The sequence below is a fragment of the Pseudoliparis swirei genome, chromosome 4 (assembly GCF_029220125.1).
Source record: "Pseudoliparis swirei isolate HS2019 ecotype Mariana Trench chromosome 4, NWPU_hadal_v1, whole genome shotgun sequence".
Lineage (NCBI taxonomy): Eukaryota > Metazoa > Chordata > Actinopteri > Perciformes > Liparidae > Pseudoliparis > Pseudoliparis swirei.
This window is the reverse complement of record NC_079391.1, coordinates 23665198-23684752: the sequence shown is the minus strand read 5'-3', so window position 1 is coordinate 23684752 and position 19555 is coordinate 23665198. Positions and strand designations below refer to the sequence as shown.

The 19555-nt window shown below is 42.7% G+C and overlaps 1 protein-coding gene across 1 annotated transcript in view; it reads left to right on the top strand.

The window, feature by feature from the left end:
- si:ch211-186j3.6 (neural-cadherin) overlaps positions 1-19555 on the top strand; it is a 327506-nt gene that overhangs the window by 235985 nt on the left and 71966 nt on the right. The window contains exon 28 of the mRNA XM_056412797.1: positions 17607-17734. Within this exon, the coding sequence (XP_056268772.1) occupies positions 17607-17734 (128 nt within the window). The remainder of the gene's footprint in view (positions 1-17606; positions 17735-19555) is intronic.

Here is a 19555-nt window from a genome sequence, read left to right as displayed (position 1 = left end):
CGGTTGTTTGGAGACAAAAAGAACAGAAATCCATTTCAGGTTAAATTCCCAGTGTGTGGCCACGACCTGAGGCGTAGGCGGTGTCGGTCACTCTTACACGATTACACACTCACTATCAGTCATGTTGATCTCATTAAATCTGACATCGCATACATTTTGCTGTGTACTACTTTGATTTCCATTAAAATTGAATTATTTTGACAAATGTGCTCATCGAGAAGAAAAGGCAATGATATGCAGTGGACCGTCATTCACACACACACTCTGCTACACACTATGATATATACTGATAGAACGATCTGGAGATGTGTGTAAACTGAGCTTCGGCCGGTGTTCATCTCTCTCTCTTCGGGGATTTCTTTTGTTGCTTTGGCAATATTGTTGAAGTTTGAAGACAATAAAGCTTGTTGAATTGAGGACGGCAGGCGGGAATTACAGACAAACTGAAACAGAGAACAAACTGTCTTGTACATCTTAGTATATTTACTGTTTTAATCTGAGAGACTAACGCCTCCTTGTCTCTCTCTGTACTTCTTCCCTTGAATTGGTCCTCACTCTTGGGAGAGATGCCGTTGTTCCATCACTGCCAAAGTAATATGTGTGGGTGGCGAGGTTCACTTGGAGAGCCCTGTGTGTTTGTGTGTGTGTGTAGGTGTGTGTGTGTGTGTATATGTGTGCGACGTATTGTGAGCCGGTTTCAGTGTAATCATGAATTATTTTGTTATCTTTTGGTGGTGTCAGCCAGCCACAGCATGTGTGATCTGATTGTGAAGCGTTAATGTGTTTGTGGAGTTTAGGCTGATTTGCCACTGCACAGAGCTTGATTAGAGTTAAGACTGCTCATATTTAGAACTCTCATTAACTTGTTTCAAGGTTCAACTACTGCATGTATAAATAAAAAAAAGACTGCGCTGGAGTTTCAATAGCCACTTAAATAAATGAATGCGTATGTATGGAAGTCCACCAATGCACCAAACAGTGCTGTAATAACAATATTTTGTTGAGGGCCCTTTTCGATGTTTGCAGATGGAAGCTGCCGACACGGGATCATTTGCACCAGTAGTTTCCGTACAGAATTTGGGCTAAAATAAGTACGGACAACTCGTCACCAGTTTCAATTCAACAAGCATTTTTCAAGAATTCTGCAAAGCGCACTTCCAAAAGGCCGAGCTGTCCGCCTGCCGCGGATGTCCCCGCCCTCCAAACGGCCACGCCCCCCAACAAACTATGCAAGCAGCAATAATTGGAGTTTAGCCATCCGCACATTCTGAATGGTGCTCTTTTTTAAACGGCTGCAGCATTAGATTTGTTGTATTATTGTTCTTGTTAACATGTTGACAAGAATAGGCATATGCATTAAAATAAAATATTAAGACCTGTAACCACATTTTCTGTAACCTGTAACCATCTAGGAGAGGGTTCAGGAACCTTTTTGACTGGGAGAGCCATAAAATCCAAATATTTCCAAATATATTACATTGAGAGCCATATAGTATTAACGTATAATTTTAATGCGACTTCTGGTGCTCTGCAGCGCGCGAGATGGAGAGCGGAGAAGTGTTAACGCGACACGGAGAGACAGAGTGACATGCTGCTGGTTAGATACGATAAATAACAGACGTTTAGTTTAATAAAAGAACAAAGACGTCTTTAAGAAAAGGACCTTAAATTTCTTCTGCTGTAATCTGGCGCGATAGAGAAAATTACAGGTTGGCGGGCGGAGATTTTTTTTTTTCTCAACTCAAAATTGTCTGGGAGTCATATGCCGTCACCGGAAGAGCCATATATGGCTCGCAAGCCATATGTTCCCGACCCCTGATCTAGGAAATGGGTTGGCTAATAATACAGGACACGCTTCAGTGTATGTTGTGACTGAATCCAGTTTTAATTAATAAGAATGATCGTTCATGAAACAAACATTTCCCGAACAGCAACCATTTCTTAAAGAACTAATTATAATTATTTTACGGTTCTTTTAGCCAAAGTAAGACAGGTTTTGGAGTGTTTTCTTGTTCTCGTCTGTTTAGTATAATCTACCAACATAACGCAGGGAAGGATTTTTTGGCTTAATACACAAAGCTATCTGATATACCAACAGTATTAAACATATATTTACCAACTGCAGAACAGGATGAACCTTTGTCATATTGGATATGAACAACTCTGAATTTGTTTGTTTTTTTAAAAGATAATATTGGCATGATAAGCTTGCATGCCTGTTTGATTTACAGACAAACAGTGAGCCTCAGACATCAATTTACAAATAACATGAAAGGATGCGCTGGAAGGTGGGAAAAAAGCTCAACATTGATGGAGTGCCACTGTTTATTTTCTGGATGTTAAGGTGACAGAGTTGGTTGCCCTGACCACATTCTGAACCTGTCCTCTCTGCGACAACAACTGTGGCTTTTTGATTAAATGTGATCAGTGGGGCACAAAGGAACAGGAGAAAAAGCTTTTCAACCTCAACCCAAGAACACAGCTTCAAGCATCCACTGCTCGCGTTGAAAGAGCGCAGAGCTCAAAGAGCCCTATTGTATTGATGCATATTTACAAGGGGAATCAAATCATCATCAACCACCACATATGTGTGAGAGTGTAGGGGGGAGGGATGCGGGGATTCACTCCCAAATTAAATGCGCCGGATGCCGAAGGTCTCTCATCCCGAAAGTCTGTCATCCCGGTGTGAATGTCTTATAAGTACAAGAGCTATGCTGGGAAGTATAACGTGACTGGAAGGACACGCTGCTACTGTGGCATGGCTTGAAGTTGAAGTAATGTGGAAAGGGTCTTTTGGATAAAAGTGCGTGCGAGCGAGCTTGCGTGCGAGCTTGCTAGCGAGGAAGACATTGTTCACCTTTTGCTCTTGCTCTGTTATGCTGCTCATTGGGCCTGATCACATTTCCCACTGCTTCACAACACGCGTTTCTACCTGGAGATCGTCAGCTTCTTATTGAGATTTTCCAAAGCCGCCCACTCATCTGTCCTTCATCCAGCCGCAGGGCAGCTGTACCGAGCCAACCCTGCTGTGTGGACCAGAGGAGGTGTAAGGCTCTCACAAACACACACACACACACACACACGTGTGTACACAGTGGGAACATTGCCGTGTACTACATCCAATCTGTGGTTGTTGGGGGAAGAAGGGATTACATGGTACACAGAGCCAGTGTAGTTTGTCTGTGTGGGGCAAAATACCCATACCTAAACTGACCTCAGGTGTTCTAGGTAACATCATATTATTGGATGTTCCCTTCAATCTATTTACTTTCTCTACGATGTAAATATTGTTTATTAATCCCCCACGGAATTGTTCACCCTTTACGATAACATACCGTCCTCCTGAATCGATGCTGTACGGTCTCTTTCAGCCGCGCCACTTCGTGGCACACCCCTCAAGCTGCATCTGAGGAAATCCAGGGAACATTCATTTAGAGCGGCTCTTCTAAAAAAAGAAAAGGAAAAAATACAGCTCACAGTCCCCACCTGGCACACAGAGACTACCGGCAACATAAATATATGCTCTGAGCAATGCACACTCCCCCTACTACTCTGGCCGGGACCTCGCCACATCCTCTAACCCATCTTTTTCGCCGCATCTTGAACTTATGGACAAGCTATTCACTCTTTTGCAGTGACTGGCCACCTCTAGTCCCCAGTCACCAATGGCCCCCTCCTCTCCTCTGATGCCCACTCCCTCAACATATTTCTTCTTACTTGACCTCAGTGCTGCCTTTGAAACCATCCATCGCTCCGTCCTCCCCAGGCGCCTCGAGTCCTCCCCTAACATCACTGCCCACTCCTTGTTGGCATCATACCTCTCTATCCACCGCCAGTTCATCCGTAATGAATCCAACTCTCTCTCAAGGTGTCCCCCAGGTCTGATTTGCAGTCTCCCTCTCTTCATCCTCTAAGTACTTCCTCTTGGTTCCATCATACTTCACCAAGGCCTCAATTTCCACTGTTCTGCCCCCTCACTGCTAACCCCCGGTACAATCACTGGACCCCGGGGAACAGGGCCTTCTCCACTGCTACCCCCTCCCTCTGGAACTCTCTTCCCTAAAGTGCCTTTGAACACCGTTTCAAGGCCTAGACAGATACAATGTATTGTTGTTATTATTACTAATGCAAATGGTAATAAATAATGATTATGCTTTAAGTTTCCATCAAGGCATTTTGAGGTAAGGTTAGCCATCTTGGTAAACAGTTCAGGGTCTGTTTGTTTTAGGCAATATTACACATTTCCAAGCATGGAGCTGATCCAAACTCCCAGCACAAAAGAGCAGCGGTTCAAAGAACATTATTGCGTTTCATTGATCGATACTTCTCAGATGCATTATTCATGAGGTTAGATTGTAAGCTTTAAGTGATCATAAAGTGCAAGCTATGACACAAACGACTACAAATGGACGAGCCTGACTGAGCCACTATTGTGAGCAAAGCTTTCCGATAATTATGAGACTTTTCAGGTTGTTCTGATTTCTCTATGTAAAGTCTGCTGTAAATAGTACTGCATAATGCAACCAACCCTTACAGCAGTGATTCTCAACTGGTGGTTTGATTAAATTACATTTTTTAAATCCTGTGATTTTATTTTGTAGGGGATTTTTTTCTTGCATCGGAGTGTGGTCTATTCACATTTTTTGCCGGCCATGGTTTCGACTTCCATTGTTTGAGTTTATCAAAGCGGCAGTGATTGACAGGTGGCGTGTGCCAGGTTGGGTCAAACCATCCTGATATGACTCTGGGTTTTTAGGATAATAAAATTGAATAGCCTCCAGAATGTAACATTCAGCTTATGAACTTACACTTATGTTGTATTGAACATTGATTAAATAAATATTTTTAAAGGATTTTTGAATCTGCTAATTTTAAATATACAGTATATCTTTTTAAATATTCACGTACCCCCGCCATTTTATATCATAGAAAAACACCATGACCTGCACAATTAGTTTTCTAATCAAACATGGCAAAACATAAGTACGACACAGACTACATGAGAAATGGGTTTCTTTTATTGAAAACAAAAGAGGGCAAAAACATCTGTGTGTTTTCTGCAGCGAGGTTCTCGCACGAGAAAGCATGAATTCATTCTAACTGAAGCAGCATTTGGAAACGAAGCACTCTTCTCTCAAAGATAGACCTGTGGAGTACTTTCAAAGAAGACTACAAGACCTGAGGACATCACAAACGTGTCTTACTTCTTTGTGCTCGAGGCAAAAACAGGCACTCCGCGCATCTTACCAGGTGGCACATCGCATTGCTAAATTAAAGAAGCCCCACACCATTGCAATGGACCTCATCTTACCTGCAGCCATGGACATGGTGAGAGAGATGTTGGATCAATCCGCAGCAGATAAACTGAAAACTATACCTTTGTCAAATGACACTCTAAGTACAACTTCACACTGCTAATTTTAAATATACAGTAAATGGAGGAATAGTGGGTGCGCAAAATTGAATTGCAGCTACTGGAAGACCAAACAATCCCAATCTTATCTGCTTTCGGCTCCCTCTACCAGGACGGGCCTTGGCCAAGGCCGTGACTGGAACAACAACTCCCCCGAAGATCACTGAAGCGAGACTCTCTCTCATTCCCTTCCCCCTATCCACAGACACCTGTGGTTGTTTTCTCCCCAGGACCCTTCAAGGCCATCTCCATGGCAACGACCATCTTGTGGACTGAGAACTTTGTCTGTTGTGGACTGGGGGAGGACGATACACCGGGCCACTCACACACGAACTTCAACAAACTGAAATGCACTCACTACCCCCCCCCCCCATCCCACGCCTTCGCCTGCTTTGCCCCCCCAGGGTGACAGGACGGGTCTCGTCCGACGCCGTGACGGCGAAGGACCGGGCTGGCTGCTTGTCGGTGCTGGTTACCTTCTGCCCCCAATGACGGGGCTATCGCCCAGTCTTTGGATTACCTCCCCTCCCCCCCTTCCTACTCGTTGCAAGTCATGTCTAAGATGTATGTGCTTATGTGCAATGGTGTTTTTTGTTTCTCCTGCTCCCACACTGTACCCCTCTAGGGGCATAGTCGGGGGGTGGCTTTTTCTTTTTCTCGCCTCTCTTCCCTCATGTTATGCTGTCATCTTTCATCCACCTTTTCCTAGATGGCGCCGCGGACGGCGCCTCGGTGTCTTGGTGCGCGATTCTTGCACCTTCCGCCAAAAAAAGTTCCTCGTTTGTTTGTGAAAACATTCTTTGGCAATAAACCTGTTTCTGATTCTGATTCTGATTCTGATTCTAAAGCAGCCTCTCTCTCTCATCTCTCCTTATCCTTCGAGACCTTTCTGCTGCATTTGACAGAGTGAACCACCGGATCATTATTTCCTCCCTTCAGGACCTGGTATCACAGGCACTGCACTCTCCCTTTTCCCACCCTACCTCAACGACAGCACTTAACGGGGAACTTGGAGAGGATCTGTGTCTGAACCTTGCCCTCTCACTATTGGGGTCCCTCAAGGCTCCGTCCTGGGCCCCCTCCTCTTCTCTCTGTACACTAATTCTCTCGGCTCTGTCATTTGCTCGCATGGCTTTTCCTACCATAGCTATGCTGATGACACCCAACTGATCCTCTCGTTTCCCAATCTGAAACACAGGTAGCAGCACACATCTCTGCCTGTCTGACTGACATCTCTCAGTGGATGTCTGCACACCACCTGAAAATCATCCCTGACAAAACTGAACTACTTTTCCTTCCGGGGAAAGGCTCTCCCACCCACGACCTGACCACCCACGACCTGGTTACCACTTTCAATAACTCTGTGTTGGCCCCGACCCCGACTGCCAGGAACCTCGGTGCGACATTCGACAGTCAACTCTCCCTGACTGCCGACAACACGTTCCTGTAGGTACATGCTGCACAACATCAGGAGAATATGCACTCTTCTTACTCAGAAGGCGGCACGTGTTCTGGTCCAGACGCTGGTCATTTCACGCCTAGACCTCTGTAAATCCCCCCTGGCAGGTCTACGAATCTACAGACATACAGTAAAGCACTGTTACTCGTACAGTATTTCATAGAACATTAAAAGATGTCACCCTAGTGGTAAACTATATTAAACAAAATAACACCCATAACCAATAAAACGCTGGCTTTCGAGGGAATAGGTACTGTTGTTATGAACTACGGGCTGAAATCACAGCCTCTCTTGCCCAGAACAAATCGCCTCTTGCAGACCTGTTTACCTCGCTGACGTGTTTGAACAATTAAACACATTCAATATGTTTATGCTGGGGATGAGGAACATTTATGAACAGCAGGATCAAATCGATGCTTTAAAAAAAAAATAGATGTGTGTTAGTCATGTTTCCAAAATCCGACTTGACATGTTCCCCAATGCCCGTCATATGGGACAGCAGCTGTACACAGCATGAAAGAATGTAATGAAGAAATCAATCACAACGCATCTGAATAAACTTCTGAAGCGGATTAATGATTACTTTCCCAAGAAACAGAGGGATGACAACTGGATAAGTGACCCGTTTGGAAATGACAGCATCACGTTGCCAAGCAACGAAGAGTCAGCTAGTGGAAAGATTCATTCACGGAGGTAAGCCTCTTCCAGTTCTGGTGTAGCAGCGTGATCAGCGAGTATCCTTCCCTTGCCAGCCGAGGAGTAAAAGCCCTGCTACCCTTCAGCTGAACCAGAGCTGAGAAGCCACACTCACAGACAGGTAGTGCTGAAGACTAAACACAGCGTGACCTCAGAGTTACCTTGTCAACTAGAAATCCAGACTTTAAGACTCTTGCTAAGAGCAAAAATCATCTCCATTTCTCCCATTAGAAATTCCTCCAGACTCAGGTCGATGTCAATGTAACACCTCAGGGTGAAGTGATGTGTTTCAGTAGTTACCTTCTGATAAGATAATCACAAAAAAAGTTAATTTCGTATATGAATCCTTTTGAATTGAACTTTTTCTTTTATTTATTTTGAGTTTGTGGTAAAAGCTGCTCCTCAAGATACGGACTTGTTTCATTGTGAAGTGTTTGTCATAGATTCAGTGAGTGAGTATTCTCAGTTAAAGTTAGGTCATTTGAGTCTTAAAACTACCTCTTAGTAGTTGGACCTTTGTATGTCATGTTTGTGCATGAAAGCACTGTTGAGTCTGTTTAAAAAAAGGCTGAAGATTCTGAATTGTTATGCATGTTCTAATAACTCGTATCCTGAAGATGCACTTTGGGGTTTTTAATTCAAATGCAGCAAATTGAGCATAAAAGGGAATAGTTCCCTCTCTAGCTTCGCCACCAGCTGGTCGCTTTGGTTCATCATTAAACTTGTTTTCGTGTTGGCAAACATGTTCTGTACTATCTCAGCTTAAAACTGCACCATCTTTTCATTAAATAAATTTGAGAAGTTGATTGATGGACTTGTCATTTAGGGGTGATGGTGGGTCCCACAGCCAGACCATGAGAACCACTGCCTGTCAGCGAGTTTTCTTTCCATGCTTTCCGGGTCACTGTCATTAGTTTGGCTGGAAACCACTGTCAACTAAAAAGGCACAGTGCTACACAGCTGCATCCTCACCAAAAACCTTACAGTTATATTTATTCATTTATTTTGCTCAAATTAAACAATAAAACACAATAAAAGTCACAACAGAGATAAATAAATATCACAGTGCAGGAAGAGACAAAAAGACAACTAGGCTTATTTGAAGCCTCCACCTATATAATATTTAGCGTTTTACAAAATTAAAAACATCAAATCAAAAATGCATAAGATGGACAATAAAAGAAGAAAAAAATTGAATACAAAAAAAGCTCTGTAACTAGATTGTTTTTTTATGTCTCCATAAAAACCTGGTTGCAGTGATGCAAGGATAAAATAGAGACCTCCCACCCTGTTAACATGTGGCTTGTGTCCAGCCGGTGTTAAGAGAAGATTTAGTTGAGGACAATGTAATATAAATCATTTCCTCTGGGTATATTTATGGCCCAAATGTTCCCAGGGAACACTTCCTCATGCTTTCATGTTGGCATTTTTCACAAGCTTGACACTGTCCTTGGTGCCCCACCAGCTGTCTGACAGGCATTTACTTTGACATTGTCACTTCCACCTGTCACCACCTCCTCGGGAGATGTTTCCCCAGTTAGAATGATTGTGTGGTGAATGTCATGTCAGATGTATCATTGTTTACCGCAATTAAGTACGACTTTCACAAACTCTTTCCTGGTGGTAATTACAAGTGTAACATATGGATATGTTTTTGAAGTGTCCTCTGTCATCGTGGCTACAGGCAGATAGTACGGCCACCCAAATGGATGAAATCACTAGTATCGGAGATATGTGGAAGTGAGTTGAGTGGCTTGTAGGTGTATTTTGTTAACTAAAGTCAGGCTAGCTGTTTCCCTTAGCTGCGCTAACCCATCATATTTATGGTGTATACATGAGAGCGGTTTCCATCTTCTCCTATCACACAAACAGTCTAACGAATATGCATGATTAAACAACCATTTTGCTGCTTCATGTGGTTATCGACAATTATAGATATTAAAAAAGTCTTCTATTTTACATATTTATATTGCAATTTGTGTAGAAATGGGGTATGACATGCAACCAAAGATTCGTTATCATGCGCTGTAAATACTCGGCTACCAAAACACTCCATCTAAATTTCTTTCTAATAAACTTTATATATATTTCAGAGAAAGAGTAATACATCAATTCTCCCAAGTCTTTTCTTGCAGGTTGTCAGATATAGACTTCGGACAACACATGCAATATAACTGGCTCACTTAGCATGATGACTTCCTGGCCTGATCACTAACGCCACACTTTGACCGTAGCTGTATTAGCGAGATCGATTGTCTCGGTAATGATTTGTGTCCAGCATGATCAACTGTAAATGACCGACATGGCTGGGAGCGTTATACCTGCTATGAGGTGCTTGATCGAACACACACAGGACTAACCTTTCTCACACACAGACACACATGCATGCACGCAGAGACTACCAGCCAGAGGCCAATGCTAAATTAACAGGACAAATTAGATGTGTGTAATCACCAACACCCTTGCAGAATGGAAAAGGGTCTGCCAAGGGTTCTAGAAGGAATCCATGTGTTAGTATGTGTGTGTTTTCCTTTTTCTTCCCATGAACCAAAAATAACATATTCTCAGCTCTTTATATGGTTGGAAATAAATGGAAGAAGAAGGGATCAAGTGAGCAACAGCACACACAGATTCACGTTGGCATTACCTCCAATTTCCACAGAGCTGTTTTGTAGCAGTGGCCTCCAGCTTAGCACCGCAACGGCTTTTCAAATAAAAAGTGCTGCTGGATGCAGAGATCCAATATGCGTTGGCTCCGGGGCTGGCTAGCGAGCTGACAGATCGATTATTCAAGAAGCTCTCTGCTCTGCACTTGCTGCCTCGTCTGCTGATTTGTACACAGGATGACTTCAGTGGGCATTAGAGTATATGTGCCTGCTTGTGCATGTGAAGGAGGGGGTATATGTGTAGCTGTGTGATTTGTAATGCTGTTTATGCAGTCCATATGCTCTTGGTTTGGCTCCTGTGTATCTTCAGGCAGTCAGAAGGACATTGTTCACATTTAAGAGCCCCTAACTCTGTGGGAGTTTAGGCTCCTTGCACACAAAGCATACACTCTCTCTCTCTCTCTTTCCCTCTCTTTCCCTCTCCTTCCCTCTCTCCCTCTCCTGTCTCAGAGTAGGAGGTAATGAATTACGTATGAGAAGCAGAAAAGAAGCCTGGTCGTGTGGATGTGCCCTTTAAAAGCAAAGTTGTGTTTTAACCGGAGTACACAAGGAGCATTTAAAAGAGCCCTATGAAGACATTCCCATTTGGCATGCACTCCCAGCTGGACGCTCCAGCCGGCGAGCCTCAGTTTTTCTTTCATCCGTTTCTGTTTGCACGTCTCTGTGAAGCTCTTTCACTCAGTTTCATTTACCTATACCGAAGCTACAGGAGAGTAGTTCAACAGTTATTACGATAGACATACAATGACCTGCATGTTTTTGTTATGTTGCTTTAAGGCTGGGGGGCGTCCTGTAACCTCAAGGTAACCGATTCAACCCCAGTTCACGTGTTGAAGTTTTGAGCGAGACACTGAACCTGTGTTGCTTTATTACAGTTGTCATAAAGTTTAAGTTATTCTTCTATCTTGAAAACCATCTGTTCTGCTTCGCACATGGATGTTTTGCTACCGAGGCAATAATAAATGCATTTGTTTGTCAGTGCGTGGTCCTGCTCCTCCGTACACGGACCTCAGCAAATTACCTTTTTTATTTGGGCTGCGTTAATTTGTGTACCGTGAAACCAAACCAGTTCAAACACAAACTAACCAAAAGTATCAATTTACTCTGATTCGGACCAGACAGACACTGTCTGGGAAAGCACAATAAAGAGTTGGCTATTTATTTGCTCAGGTGACATCACATTTAGTTTCAAGCCGGTTTTGCGCGAGCCATAATTTGCATCCCGATTCCCATAAATTCTGGGTGCACCTTGCTAGCCAAGCTAGTTAGTGTTTTCTTGTACCTGGTCCCGCCGAGCCTCGCTTCTTCTCTCGTCTAAATATGGTCTGTTCTGCTTCCGAAAAAAAGAATATGGCGAGGACCAAATTGCCAAACGTGAGTCTTCAAGGCGGTTATCCACAGACCAATGGGTGACGTCACGGTGGCTACGTCCAATTCTTTTATCCAGTTAATGTTACAAAGCTCAAAAAGTTTAGTTTTAGTTTTTTAAATCCGTAGTTACCAAATGTTTAACAGTTCATATATTGGGATGTCTTGCCCTGTTTACTGAGCAGCATGGTCAATGCTGGGTTTCACATCAAAGGACTACCTCTACATTAGAAAAGCATGTATTTCGTTGGTTTAACACATCAGCCGAATGGATCAAAATATGTCCTGGTGGGGATCGGTCATGTCTGACAGATACCAGATCTGATTTTTGCATCTCAAGTGACGGCAACCCACCAACTTTCTCCCAGAACTCAAACTTAAATCAAATGTTTGAGATCAGATCTCCTTTTTTTTTTCTCCCCCCCACTTGCTGTTGAGAGAATAGTTCCTTGGCTCACACGTTTGTTCAGTGTGGTTTAAGTCTTGTCGACGATCTCTCTCAAAGGGTTACTTTCACATTTGTTCAGCAATGTGCTAATATGCATCAAAATGTGAAATTATTTGGTTTCATATTATTCTTAGTTGGAATCTGAACAAAACTCCCTCTTTTGCTGCAAGCCTGTTTATGTCATTAAGTTAAAGTAAATACATGAAAGAAAAGACTTGATTATTTCTGATTAGACGTTAGAGAACTGAAGCACACTCAAACTGAGATTCTCTCCTCCTTTGCTTCCTCCATCTGCTTCTTATTTGTCCTTCCTGTGATCCAATCATCATGTTCTTCTATAATCATCACCTTCTGTTTCTCCCTTTTCGCCTTGTCTGCATTGTTCATTTCTATATACCTCACAGTCAGTCATCCCACTTGTCATCTGCCATCTTGTAACATGGCCTTCATCCCAGTTTAGTGCTCAATCACACTTGCTCCTAATCTCTCCTCTATTAGTCTCCACTCCTTTCTCTCCTTGTCTAGCCTTACCTTTTTTTCAATTTCCCTCTCTCTTTTCCTCCAGCCTTACTTTTTGACTTCTACAGCTCAGTGTTGCTTCTGCCCTTGCTTTTTTAAAATCTTTTTTTCTTCCTCTTCTGGCTGCTTCACTTTGTCCCTCCTCTGAAGTCAGTCTTCATCTCTTGGTGAAATAAATGTCCGTTCAATCACAACAAGAAGGCTGCTGAGCCGTGCCAGACCATTGGCTGGTCAATCTGTCTTTTACTGGGTTTAGGTGCCTGAATGTGTGCGTACACTTTTCTGCACACACCTACACCTGGCACACATGTGTCCGCAAATGTACACATTTAGATTTGCAAGCACATCGGAGGAAAGGGATATTTTGAGCGACTTATGAAGGTGCACTGATTGCCCTGCCAGTTCCGACATATCTGGCTGTACCAGCGCAGGTGTAAAGAGAGGGTTGGGGGTGATAACGTTGGCATCCATTGAAGTTCAAGGAAGAGTAAAATTCCCCTGAGGGTGGGGAGGGGGGCCGCCTGTAGAATAGAAATTGAAAGATTGAGAAGTGTGATATGAAGAAGAAAAAACGGTGAGGGGCCTGCGGACGGGACAATAAATGAGAAGAGTGAGTGAATGAGGTTACTTAGATATGGTGGGGGGAGTGAGGTGGAGCCTAAAGCTGACAAAGGAGGGAGGCCTTGGATTGAACTGATATATTGAATTTAATTAGTTATATTTGGTCAATTGCCGGGCCCTGGCCAATATATTAAAATTAATTGGACCATTCCTGAAGTGCAGCAGCAACTCATCTTGCAGCTGGAGCGGGCTAAATCAACCGGCAGGTAATGGAAAGAAAGTTGAGAAGAAAGGAAAGGCTAACAACAAACCTGCGCTCACTATGGCTTGATAACGACATTGCCAGGGCTTTGGTTTTTTTATTTTATTTCCATGAGAGGCAGCATAATGAAGAATGGGGCCCTCATCACAACGGCACATCCCAGCCTTGACAAGGCAATTAGAGACGATCAGAATCCCGTGTACTCAATAACGCCTAATTTCTTCTAGCTCAAGGTGAAGATTTACGGCATGAAATTATTAAGGTATTGGTAACATTACTGCTTGCCAACATGTGTAGTTGTAACATTCTGTAGACTGCCCTTGTCCTTGGGGTAAAGTATAATGACCGGCCTTCCCTAAACACGTAGAAAATAAAGATAAATAATAATAATTGCATTAGAAAACCCAATCATTCATCACAAATGTTGCGCTTCGTGTTGAAGGTGATGGGGGTCGGCGGTCTGTCAGAATACCCTCTAATTCCTTGCTATTTTGCACTCATCAGGAAGGTTATCGAAAGATGATTCTGATGGCACATAAAATCACCAGCCTCTACTGCTACATTACTCTGCTATACAATATAGAGCAGCGGTCCCCAACTTTATTTGAGCTACGGACCGGTTCCGTGTCAGAAATTATTTTAATATAAATATGACGGAATAAATATGATGTAATAAAATTATACGACGGGCTTAAAGTGCAAAAATACAACTCATCATTATGCCGAATTAGTGTGAGCCCTGCACTTGTTTATCTGCAACAAGCCGCTGATGGGAGGTAACGACAACGACGTGTGTTTGTTACTTCTCCGTAACTTAATTCTGGTCGCTGTCATTGCAGAACACCGGCGGAGTTGCTGCGTGAAATGTCCCTTTAACCCTCCTGTTACCTTAGGGTCAATTTTACCCCATTCAATGTTGAATGTCGGTGTTCTTTCGGGTCAATTTGACCCCAGGCTGTTTTTCACTGTGTCAAACATATAAGAAATATCAACTTTTTTATATAAAGGGCTATTTAGGTAGTCCACAAACAAACATAAAGTACCTCACACTTAAACTTGGAAAACAATATTAATTCTAATAATTTTCTGGAGGTTTTAATTGCTGGGGTCAAATTGACCCCAAGGGTAAAATATGTCAGTAAATATAAAGGTAACAGGAGGGTTAAACATTGAATGGGGTCAAATTGACCCCAAGGTAACAGGAGGGTTAAGGCCACCGTCATTTGCGATCTGCAGCAGATCTTCTGGTCCGGACGGGCTCGATTCGCCGGGTGTATTTGTTTACAAATGGGTCGTGGGTCTATTTTTTTGCAGTCTGGTCTTTTGCAGTCAGCTCTAACTCTTTTGAAAGCAAAGACAAGTGATGGAGCTCCAGCTGGAGAACAAAGCCTCAGCCTCTTTCACCCGGTCAACATTTGAAACATGTCTAATATTCCCTGTTCACTCACCGTCCCCAGAGCTAAGGGTTCGGCGCGTGATACTCGCATACAGCGATAAACCCGAACTCCAAGACTCCTGATAATGTCTTTGAATGCAGCTTTGTTTTCTTCTTCTTCTGTCTCTTTATTGGGCCTCTTCCCCTCACCATAGAAGCTCTACAAAGACGTTTGTTTTGTTTCTGTCATTCTCACTAACCTGTGGGTTTGTTATAGTTTGTGCCTTTTCTAGCTTTTTTCTTCTTCGTATTACGTGGCCTCTTGAGATGTGTCACGTTTTTCGTGACCTCGTGAGAGGCTCAGACGCACACACGGGTGTATCCGGTCCTTTTTCAAAATAAAATGTTTTTAAAATAGATTTGTCTTTTTTTTCTTTTTTTATTCTCTGTGGCCTTGTACCAACTGAGCCGCGGACCGGGGGTTGGGGACCGCTGATATAGAGCATTAGTTGTGTATTGTAATTCTTAACTTTCTAACTTACATATCACCCGTGAGGACGTAAGCGAAGCCTGTGTGGAGAAAAAGGGTGCGAACTAAATAAATCTTCACGACTGCTCATGCACAGGGAATTTAACTCAACAGTTCTTAGTGGACAACCCCTATACTCATATAATCTGGAGTTACAATATGTAACTGAAGCCCTGCCCTTTAACTCAATTCCCCAGTGAACAGTGTTTGTAGGTAATGCTCATGCTGTCTGAGTTATTTTTTTATTTTGTCTGTGAGCTTGTGTCCTGTGAGGGGTCAAGTTAAATAAATAGCATTCAGGGGGGTTTCTCTGCGGGTCTATTTTTTACCCTTCTAACAACACAAGGGTAAAGAATCAACACATTCCATTACACATGATGTTTCACAAAAGCAAAATGTCAGTCGAACGCTTTTGTGAACTCTTCTTCAGGCAGCACAATGTAAAAATGTCAGTCGCGGTGAAAAAGTTAATGAAAGAGTGAAGCGTGGCATGGGGTAAAAAAGAGAGATGGGATATGAAAGAGCGGTGATATACAGGCAGACATTGCGAGAGATGCACCAGGAGGGATGACGAAAGCCCAGCTGAAGTCAGACACACAGCGGAGTGAAGAGCCATAAGAAGGGAATTTGATTCTTGTCAGCCTCTTTTAACTTCCAACTTCTCCCGACTCGAGCATCAAGACAAGTGTCATCGTGCGGAAGTTGGCTGAGCACAGGAGTTGTATTTCAGTGTTGATTATAATTCTAGCATACACTGTAACCGTTTCAGTTTGTGGAACTATAGGAGTTAAGTGCCAGCGGGGAGTCCTCAGAATTGTAAGTACAAATGCTTTAGTGGGAACCGAATCCTTATTTCACACAGTGGGTGTTCAGGAGTGTAGCTTCAGGGTGACTACGGGGAAAATGAGGAACAAGGAGCTATTGGTCATGAACTGGAACAGCCTATTATTATTTTTTATTGAATGCAGCCGAAAGAGACTTCCCTCAGTTATAAGCCGTAACAACATAAATAATAATTATATAAATGCAGCATATTTATTTGAAGTCACTGCAGTCGCAAATCTCTATTTGACTTTTACATGTTTCCCTCAGTGACAGAACATAGTGTGGACGAATGAAAAGGTGGATCAGTCCTTAATTCAATGGTCAGCTGGACAATAGTCATGTTAACTTAATGATGTGTGCATTCGGCAGCTGTGGCAGATGGGCACTAACATAGAATACATATATTACAATTAGTTTTATCCTTTTGACTTCATGAAATAGACCCGGAAGAATATCTGAGCACTCTGTGGAGACCAGGAGAGGACAAACGATAGAGGAGACCGTGATTGATTTAATCTGTATTTCAAGTCCAGAAATTGAAATTAAAGCCATTTTACCACTGGACAAAAAAACATTAACATCTTTCTTTTGGCTGATGCCTGTGGAAGTGAATATATAATAAATTAAATCCACATGACTTCAGACGATTGTTTTAATTAATTAATGCCCTATTTTCCCTGTCAGCACTCTTACGGTGGTTGGGGCTGTTAGCTCCTAGCACCGTTAGCTTCTAGTACCGTTAGCTCCTAACACCATTACCTTCATCACACCATGACCTAGACACAATCTCAGACATCTGAGTGTTCAGAGCCGACAGTCAGGCAGGCAGTTCGGTCTCCGGGTTGTGTCTGCTAAGGAAGTCTAAATACCAGCTACTGTGGCGTGAAACCAGTCTAGTACACTCCCAGTATACTGTATAAACCGTTACCCTGGGATCCTTAGTGGTCAGATTATGTGTCTGAACGCACTTCTGAAGTTCAGTATGCACGATGATGGATTGCCACTGCTGGTTGCTAGACATGCGTTCCCATAATTCCTTTACATGATGCCGAGCACACAAGTCTCAACCACTCCATTAACTTTTAATTTGCCATTTGAGTAAGTCAGAAAATATAATGTAATAACTTTTGTCTGATGTTTGTTGACTGCCATGGGATGTGACGGGGAAAAAACTGCATCGCAGCGACCTCTGTGCAATAATCCTCATTACAGCTAATATTCAGAGGTGATATCTGGCAAGTTATAAACCACACTGCTAGTTTGCACTCAATTATTTGTCACTTAAGGCAGTACTTAACTCTTTGGCATGAATCATTTCAACACATTGGTGTTCAATGGTGTTTTAGGGATCACAAATATTCGTTGTCAACAGCTTCAAAACAAAGCCTTTAATAGTGTCTCTGAAAGCTTGATGTTTCTAAAGTCTAATGATTTCAATGTAATCTTGCCAACCCTGTGTCTGTCTGTCTCTATCTCACTATCCAGAGCTAATAGATGGGACCCCCACCTTGAAAATCAACCATGGCTCTGGCACAGTGGTGCTACAGTTGCCAGGCAACGTGAACGTGGCAGACAGACGGTGGCATCGGCTGGATGTCCGCAGCAACAGCAAGGTTGGACTCTTCACCTATTTAAACACTGACCACCATTTATTTAGCTATTTAGCAAATCAACTCCACGTGTACTCACGCCCAGCTGTGGATGACAAGACCCACAGACTCCATTTCACAACTAAAATCAAGAAATGTTTACCCACATAAAAATATTGTAGATAGATGTTGGCTCACATTTTATAATAATTGTCATTGTCACACCCATATGGCTAAGAGGTGCTGCTTACGAATCCAAGGAGAGACATTTTGTTTGTGATTATCTTCAGCTGTCCATGAAACAAGTTGAATTGCATTTCAGCTGTGATTATGTACATCTTTCTGTATGTCCTAAAATGCGCGGAAGCATAAATATCACTTTCAGAGAACATGTCTGAACGGGTTTTTAGTTGAGGCAAAAAAACAAACAGTGTGTTTGCGTTGAACTTCACGTGTTGACTCGTCACTTTACACTTACTGAACATCCACCCTCAGTTTGACACCGACTCATGCAGCCTGTAGGTACTCAAGACAGAATCTCAAAAGGAAATGGTGTTTTGATCAACTTGAATGCTTCTGAAATAGTGCAGAGGCATCACGATGCATCATGAACGTTGGAAAAACATATATGTTGTCTTTGGTATCCTAGTGAATGTATCGATTAAATGTGGCTCTCCTGCATTGTATATGGCACCCTCCATTGGGAGAAAATAAATGGATTTGGTTACCATTCCACTTCATCTTAAGATACCCCGAACAGAGGGATGAGGTTGTGTTGAACCTCACCATCTGTGATCGTGTGCTGCCCTGTCCAAAGATTTAGTTATTTACTTTTTTTTAAAGTTATCACGATACTAAAGTTTGACATCATGCAGGTGACGTGGAATTTCTTGCAAACCATATATGTAAATAAATAAATTTGGGCCTTAAAAGAAAAAGATGTAAGCACCAACATAAACCTTAGTTGATATGTGTTGCGAGACCAATGGTGACAGAACTCTGAAAACCAGTGGCCAGGAAACGCACTGCACATGGACCAGGGCACATTGAGCTGCTGAGCTCCCCAATCTTGGAGCAATGTTGTTTATTAGTTCCAAACATTACAACTAAATGTTCTTTTTCAGCCCAATAAATGATTGATCCCTGACATTGTTGTGAACTATTAACATCATCACATTTATATCCATTGTAACCTCATAGCTAAGGTTCCAAAACGGTATCATGTCATGGACTCCAAATAGCCCCATGCAGGCCCATTTGCTTCTATTAGTCTCCCCCCCCCCCCCCACCCCGAATGGGGAAGATGTCCGTTGGTAATGCAATGTAAAGTGCAAAGGGAGACAATAGCGGTGAGTGACAGACACTTTATTACAATGGCCCTCCTTTGACATTCTCTACTCAGGCTCTGTGGAAGTGAATTAAATTAGAGTACAATTAAACTAATCTTCATTTGACTGAGGACCGCTTAGAGCTCCTCACCTCCAAGGACTCTAACCACTGGCTCCATGTTCTTTTCTCTCTTAAATATCAGGACGGCAGTCAGTGAGGTTATTTTTAACGACTTGGTTTTGACCCAGCCAAGAACTCACAGTCTCACCCCGAGCGAAGGACGTCTTAATCTCTTTGAACGGATGTCTTCATATGAATGCAGAATCTTTAGGCAATGGGACAAGAGTTTAGTGTTTGTTTCAAAATGCAAACTTTAAACCCACTGGCTACTTACTGAGAATAATGTAGCTGTTAATCAACATGCATATGCAGATATCTATTTCCAGAGGTTAGCTGTAGACATTGTCTCTCAACTAATTGGATGGTAATTAATGACTAGGCACGACTGGCTGAAAC